This window comes from Trachurus trachurus, assembly GCF_905171665.1.
Source record: "Trachurus trachurus genome assembly, chromosome: 14".
NCBI classification, from domain to species: Eukaryota; Metazoa; Chordata; class Actinopteri; order Carangiformes; family Carangidae; genus Trachurus; species Trachurus trachurus.
In genome coordinates this window covers 11,686,357-11,694,422 of record NC_139903.1, presented here as the reverse complement: position 1 = coordinate 11,694,422, position 8,066 = coordinate 11,686,357, and the positions used below count along the sequence as shown (strand labels likewise).

Genomic DNA, 8,066 nt, shown 5'->3' with positions numbered 1-8,066 from the left:
ACTCTTGAGATTTCTTAAATTTTGTTTTTGGACTGTCTCCATATTCAACAGTCCTTATCAAAAGCAAGACCCCAACTAAGAGGTGAGAGCTCTGTTAACAACCTGTAGTAGCAATGGTAAATACCTGATTTGATCCTCTTATTTTGCAACATTGTGTGCTATTTACCTTTTGGGGACTAATATATGAAAATAAATTAAATATGAAGTCAAATGAAACAATGTTGTATATTAGTCCACAAAGGGCAAATGAAAAGACATTAGCTTTCTTTACTGTATAAGCCTTTATTTGTAAAAAGTCTGTTGTTTGAATGATAACCCTTTTTATACCACATACTTGAACACCTTGTATTTGTAAAAAACACATTTTGTTCAAACACCTAAAAAAGCTGATTGACACTATAACATTAATTTGCACTGACAAAAAAAATACAACTTCATACTACACAAATGTTGATTCCATGAGTACTGATACTCCAAATGAAATCAAACACCATATTAAACAACTGAATCAAATAAGCGCTCAATGTGAACAAAACAATTACAGTACAAAAACCAAATGCATTTTTCTTCCAGTGCCAGTATATCGGATGAATTACATTTCCTTCTTATGATAAAACAACAACAACAGTAAGAATAACAATCCATAACAAATGCAACAAATACAATAAATCAGAAATGAACACAGAAATGAATAAAATCATTTACTAATTTATACTGAAAAATAAATGGGCTGTTGGTTTTGTGGGCTTTTTTTTTTCTTTTTTGTTGCCAATTTTTTGAATTCTTTTTTTTTTTATAAAGTATTGGAAAATCTTTCTCACCTACTGGTTAAACATGACAAAGTCTCCCTGCTTGACTCTTTCAAAGAGGGAGGTATACTGATGTGTAACTGGGAATCAGCACAGCTTCTTGCAAATATCATCATACATTAATCGACAACAGACCATAACCAGAGGCAACTTATTAAAGAGAAAATACAGGGAACACCCACTCAGTGTGCAATCACATGGCTTACGTTCAGATGCTACTGGTGAGCATCCTTTACATCCTTTGTAGTTGAACGGCGATTGATGTTGATGCTTATGCTGAACCTGATAAAACTACCGCATGCACTCGGTGCATCTATTCCAAACTGCGTGATTTACAGTAAATACATTTGTAGAAGTACATATTCATGATTCATAATGAATCACACCATGTCAACTTCTACTGTTACATTATTTTTTTTCCCCCTCCAGTTTTACAAACAGTTTGTTTCACAAGATTTATAGAGCTGGCTGTAAAACAAGTGCAATTTGAGCGTGTAAACACTGGATCTTTCTTTTCCTGGCTGTGGAGATGACTCAGATGGTGTGAAGTAAAAATATATGAAAATAAACCTTTCAAAACTCAGGTCATGCAAAACAAAACCTACAAGGTATACAAAATAATGAATGTACCAACAGAAAGCTCTTCCAACAGTGAGGAGTCTGTCAGCCGTGCTCTGGATAAAAACTGGCTCACATGGTGGTGGCGGTGGTCCACTCTTTTAGTGGAGGTCAGCCTCAGTGCTAGTCACACAACAGTTTTGTGTTCACAGGCTCAGCCCATGTTGCATATCTCTTTTTTTTCTTTTCTTTTCTTTTTTTTTTGAGGGGGATGGTGTAATCCCAGATGAAACACCCTAACATGAAGACTGGAGTCAACAGGGACTAATATGATTTATAACTTTGTCCAGATTAGATCCAGCTGGTAATTACGGCAAGATGTGAGACGACATCTAACATGGCGCTTTCCCCAAATATCAAAAAAGTGTTTAATCACATTATAATACTGGGTTTAATTCAGCTGAAGAGAGCCCAGAGACATTTGTGGAACTGTCAGTCCGGGAATTATTTTTCGACCGTCATTAAGCTAAATGCATTTAGTTCAGGTAGATAACCTACACAGATTTCTGTTGGTAGTGTAAGTGAGCAGCTACACTTAGGCAGTCAGCCGAGTGCCTCCATCAGGAGCACACGTAACTGTCTTATTGAGGAACAGGAAAGAACATCCCACTCGCCTTCTTAAGGCAACCCTGCTCCTCTAGCCTCTATAAGCCAGCTAGCCGAACATGCCTTGAAATTTTCTAAGCAGATTTGTGGACGATAAAGTGATTTGTTGATCGCTGAGGTAAACGCTGCAGGTGCACTGTGCTGAAATCTCCTGAAGAAAAAAAAAAAGGTTCCTTCAGATATGGTTAAGTGGGAAAGCTTGGCGAGAGGATTTCATTCAAGACAACACCATCCCATTTGCTGACAGTGGGGGGAAAAAAAGGCATACTGTAATTCCCAGGAAAACCTTTGACAGGCTTTGTGTTCGCCTCATTCCTACACGGGTCCAAGCTCAGAGCCACCAGAAACTCCTTCACTGTCAGAGGCCTTTGCGTTGATTTCTCCATTATTTTGTCCACACCATGTATTTCTTGTGTTTCATTTTTTAGGTTTCGTTTGCAGAAGTATGCCAATGCTAGAGAAGCTGTCCATGCCATTAGCAGTGAGGCTAGCTGGTATTACGAACTGCCATGTTTTTGTTCATGCATTAAGAACTATTAAGTGAAAGATATCATATTTACAGTACAATTCACATGTAATTACACATATACACTAGAGGCAAGAAAATTCACATTGAAATCAGTTCAACACTTTTTTTTTCTCCTCCTCTACTCCTTGAACATATGTGTCAAAAGAAATGTATTTTCTCTCTTGAATAAGCAAAGGTCCTAAAAGGAAAAAGCATAGAACAGAACATCCTCACAGCTTTTGGGATGAATGTGCTGATTTCATGTCCAGAAAGCAGGTAATACATGTTCTGAGTGAAATGAGTGGTGAATATATTTACTGTGAGCATGCTGCTAATGTTCCTCCTGTGTATGTTTGGAGTTCTTTAAAGATATGCATCAGCTATCTTAAAAAAGAAAAGAAGAAGAAGAATACCTGAATAAGCATGTTTGTGTTAATTACTGAATAAACATATCTCAGTGGGAATTTGATACTTATTGTACTAATGTACTATAAGGTTGCTCTATAATTGAACATGTACCACTGAAAATACTAAAATTTAGAGTTTCCGTTTATTCCCATATTATTGTTTTGTGGAACTAGTAGCATCCTCTGGCCTCATAGTCTGACTCAGCTCTTAGGAAAGATCCATCATATTGCCTTTGAACAGTTTGACAAGCTGTTAGTGTGCAGACCAGGATGAAATGTTGAAATAAATATATAAATAAGTGAGTTATTTTCCCATAAACTCTCATTGCTTATCCACTACTCTTCCCACCTTTCTTTATTCTTGTTTCTTTAAGAACGTTAAAGGACAGGTCTGCCGGAAACATCAGTGTGAATGTGCACATCAGTAATCAAAACCTCGAAAAAGTGCCTGGATACACTTGACTCAGACACCACAACCCACATCTAACATCATATACTTTGACACCAACCATGGAGGAAATCTACGCTACGGGAACGCAAACTGCAACATCAGCAAAAAATCATCACAGTGAATCATAACTAGCAATGACGTCACTGGAGCGGAGCATCTCACATTTTATAAACTAGAATTGCAGCATACATATGAGTTAAAGGGGAAACTCTACCAACTCCACACCTGCAGTGAGGAGCATATCTTAATAAAAAAAATGTTAAAAATAACAACAAATAAAATAAAATAAAAGCTTTGTCCATAGGGAGCTACATGAAGTCGAACCAACTGCCTAATAACCTGTCAGTGTCGGGTCTGAAGACTACAAGTTAGAAAATGAAAAGGCTCGAGGCTACATTAGCCGCTTCCAGCATGTCACACCTGAATCCCTCACAGAACTGTAAAGGGGGTGGGAGGGTGGGGGGTGAAGTTGCATTGTGGGTAATGCAGGCACAAGATTTTGACAAGAAAGAAAAATGAGTGGGATTAAAAAAAAAGAAGAAAAAAAAGGAGAAAGACATTATCTGGTTCTGCTGCATCAGTTTTGATCCTTTTTGTTTTAAATTGTCCGACTGTGTCTTGAGTGCAGTGATGAGTTACTGGGTCTTCACTAAGCTGGGGAAGGCGGCATGTCGAGACAACTGATGCTACTGTTTTCAAGTTCATTGCATTTCAGTCTTCAACTCATTTCTATTTGGCAACTTTTCCAGAACTTTGACTTTGTGCGCTGCATCACATGTGCCACTATTTTCTCTATGTATCACAGTTACACCTGCTCCAGGAGGAGGTCAGATTTGGACCCAGAGGCCATTTTCTCACAATGTCCGCTGCTAATTTAGCTGGTTGAGGCTCTTTTTGACTCATCATCACGTTTCACATGAACAACAACAATTTCAGCTTCGTCACATTTAAGACTAATCTCTATGTTTGGCTCAAACATTTGGACTCACAGTTGACTGAGAGACAGACGACAGATTGTTCGGCTGCAGACATAAGCATGAAGCTCAGCTCAGTTGTGTCTCCCTGTTTCTTTCGCCATCTTCCTGCATGTCAAGTCAAGGGGTGATCTTCTTTTTTTCCTTTTTCTTTTTCTTCCCATTTGCTTCTACTGAATGTAACGACAATGCATAAAATGGAAACAAAGAGAAATACTACAGTCTGGCCACATCACTGTACAAACTTCACTATGACTTATGGAGACAAATTGGTTTCTGATCAGTATTCCTTTTTGAAGACGTCTTATGCATACTATGCCCAGAGGGGAGTGGATATTTCTGATGATAAATTGATACTCCAGCTAGGCCATCTTCATCTCGTAACTCTGCAGCCCCTCCATCTCCCTCTCGTCCCTGTGTGTTTGTGCACAGCGTATGCCAATTCTCCCTCTTGTATTACTTTTGTATATTTCTCGGGGACGGCGCTGCGCTCGTATTCTAATGAGTCAATCACTTTCCTGCTGGAGGACTCAATAGCTGATTTGGTTGTGTAGGTTTTGCTCAGCGCCTGTTGCTCCCAGTAGGGCCTGTTTGTGCCTGAAGTGGAGACAACATCGAGGAAGATGCTGATCTGCACTTCAGCTGGAGCTAAACAGGCATGGGAGAGTTTATACAGTATATATATTTTTTCTCTCCTCTATCTTCATTATCATATCTAATGTCCAGCTTCGTTGGCGCACATCCCAAACTTTGTTGATTCTAAAACTCTTAAACACTTGAATATCCAGTCTGATTTTAAAATACATAAATTAATATAAAATCTAGGTCAGACAGTTTTTCTTTCCCTTTGGAAATGAACCTGAGCGCTGGAAATGTTGTGTGTGAATTTGAGAGCAAAACAAATCAGTAATGCATATGGATTACAGGCCTTTTGGTCGTCATTTGAATTCATGGCTATTTTTCACCCCCAAAGATCACTGTGTCCTCCCTGACCGGGCTGACGATACTGATCCTCGGGCTTCAGAGCGTTTGTAGGGTGGCACTGATTTGAGTTTGGGTGTGAAATGTCGAAATCTCTCTCTTTCTTCCCCACGTCGACTTCTGCCCAGTCGAATAATCCTGCCCTCAGAAACTGTGACTCCAACTCTGGAGAAATGCTCTACGAACAAAGAAATACTGTATACTGATTGACAACTGGTCAAACTGTGGGCGGATATGTTGACTCTTTCTGAATATTATACATGTTCTCACATCGTCACTGTGGAATAATTTCAAACGAATCACAAAAGCGATCCCCCCATGTCCTTTTAGCGTAATACGAAGCAGGATGTGACGTCAATGAACTCTGCATCTAAAGAGCATGTGAATCAATCAATAGGAGGAAAGAAACAGTACAAGTATACTTTCATGAGAATACTGAATGATAAAATGTACATAATGTTTTTTTTCCCCCAGACAATCAGAATGAGTAATGCATACCTTTGACTCTTTTATCTCATAATGCCCTAGCTCTAGAACATCTTCTGACACTCTCTGAAATCACAGTATTTTTCAAAACAAAATCATATCTACAATAATCAGCATTTGTTTTGTTACCCATAATGAAAAAAGGACCCCCTCCCTCCATCCCACAACCCCCCTTAAGACATGTGTCTAAAAATAACATGAGAAGAGAAAGTAATACAAGTTTTGCGTCGACTCTGGGCGAGAACGCGGCGGTCAAACATCCCATCCACACGGCTCTCTAATGGAGACCATTAGGCCAGAGCTGATGTCTGATAAAGAGAACGATATCACTTCAAAAAACCCAAGGAACAACACATAATCCAAACAAGGTTGCTGTACATTGTAGAACCGGAGATTTTTTCCGTGCATGTTTTCCATGGGTGGATGGGTTGGGGGTGCGGTGGGGCAGGGCGGGGTTTGTGTGAGAGTGTGTGTCTGTGTGTGTTTTCGTGTGGGGAGGTGGGGTGAGCGGCGGGGAGTCGGGGACAGGGAAGGGGGAGCGAACGGAGCGAGAAAGAGGGAGGCTGGGTGTCAAGGATCTCACAGCTGATGCCTGAACAGACAAGCCACCACTGATTTCATGAGCTGCGGTAGAGGATTGATTACAATAAGTATCAATAAAAAGTCAATGGGACTCTGAGACATCTTTTCTCTCTCAAGAGCTTTCACTTTCTCTTTTTTCTTGTTTTTTTTTTAGCAAAAATATCATGCAGTCTTTAGTTCCAAAAACCCCTGGCGGGATCTCTTTGTTTGTTTGTTTGTTTGTTTGTTGTTTGTTGTTTCAGGAGGAAAAAGAAACTCAAAGCCTTGAAATTCTTCTCTCACAATTATTCTTAAACATTCAAGTCATCCTATTAATATTTTGTACAACAGAAAGGTCCTTCAGATTTCACACGTGTATATATAAATATAATATATAGAAATATGCATATACATATGTTCAACTTGTATATGTGTATACATATTTTGGAACTGTATCAAAGCCAATTTAATGTGCTCTCAAAATATGGCCCATGATTCCTAGTGGGATGCACATCAATTCACATAGTACAACCAGTAGACTAGGTTGAAAAATCCAAAGGTGATAGGGAAAATGACCCGGGACCACTTGTCAATGGTGCTAACATCTGAAAGGTTTGGGATTTTCAACTTGAGCTTGGAGGAGCGTCGTCTTAGCCGACAGTTGGCCCGGCTCCGCATGGCGCTCCGATCCAGCGAGTGGTGGCTGAAGCCGTCTCGGGGCGCCATTGGCTTCCTGAATTGGACCCCGGAGCTGTCAAAGGACATGACCGAATTCCGAGAGTCACTGACGCTGCTCCCCACGTCAGAAGGCATCACTTCGTTGTTCATCTCCAGTGTGGTGAGGAGGATGTTTCCATACGCGTCCACCTGCGAGGAGTCGGGATAAACACTGGGAGTCAGTGAAGGGGGAGAGTCAAGCAGTAGCCCCAAGATTCCCCCTTATTATGAGTATTATATTAACCCCCCTCCCCCAAACTGTCACGCTAAAGCAAAATGCAGGGATGATATGGAATGTAATTTCTTTGCATGCATCAGAGATAGTTAACCAAGTTTCTTTAAACAGAAAACTACTAGTGAGTTAATCATCTGATTTTACTGTGAGGGTCTGGCCTACAGCTGATATGATTTCTAAATACATGTACCCCAACTTTTCTTTGTTCCTCGAGATACAGATTTCTTCGCTGTGTAAATGACCTGAAGGTGTTGGTTTGATACGGCGCGGAAATGGAGTCCTTGCAATGTGAAAGAAAAATGAAGAGAACATTAAAAACGGCTATAAAAATACTGGCAAATAAGCACATTTTCTTAGATTTACACAATGGAGTCAACAGGAACAACTTTGAGTAAGCATAGCATTTAGCACTTCACACACAAAAAACCAGGGTCAGGGAGGGAGGCTTCATTCGGTCTGACTCGTTCGGCATTTGCCAAAGACAAATTGTTAACGTGCCAATGCCTTCTCATCCCGAGCTTGCAAAGTTTTGTCTAATTTGGTTGGAACACGTTAAACCACGAGGAAGCAGAGTGAGAGTGAATGAAGCCTACAGCATAAACATAGACAACAACCTAAATAAGAAATGAGAATGTTTACACCACTGTTGAGCTAGATGAATCACTATCTCAATGAAAAAGCCTGTGCTCGATAAAAAGCAGTCAGTGCTTGAG

At 40.0% G+C, this 8,066-nt stretch overlaps 1 protein-coding gene across 1 annotated transcript in view; it reads right to left on the bottom strand.

Annotated features, from left to right (window-relative positions):
* Positions 1–6,914: 6,914 nt before the first annotated feature.
* gabrb4 (gamma-aminobutyric acid type A receptor subunit beta4) overlaps positions 6,915–8,066 on the bottom strand; it is a gene marked incomplete at both ends in the record, with an annotated part of 45,992 nt that continues 44,840 nt past the window's right edge. The window contains 2 exons of the mRNA XM_083986210.1: positions 6,915–7,268; positions 7,544–7,633. Of these exons, the coding sequence (XP_083842336.1) occupies positions 6,915–7,268; positions 7,544–7,633 (444 nt within the window). The remainder of the gene's footprint in view (positions 7,269–7,543; positions 7,634–8,066) is intronic.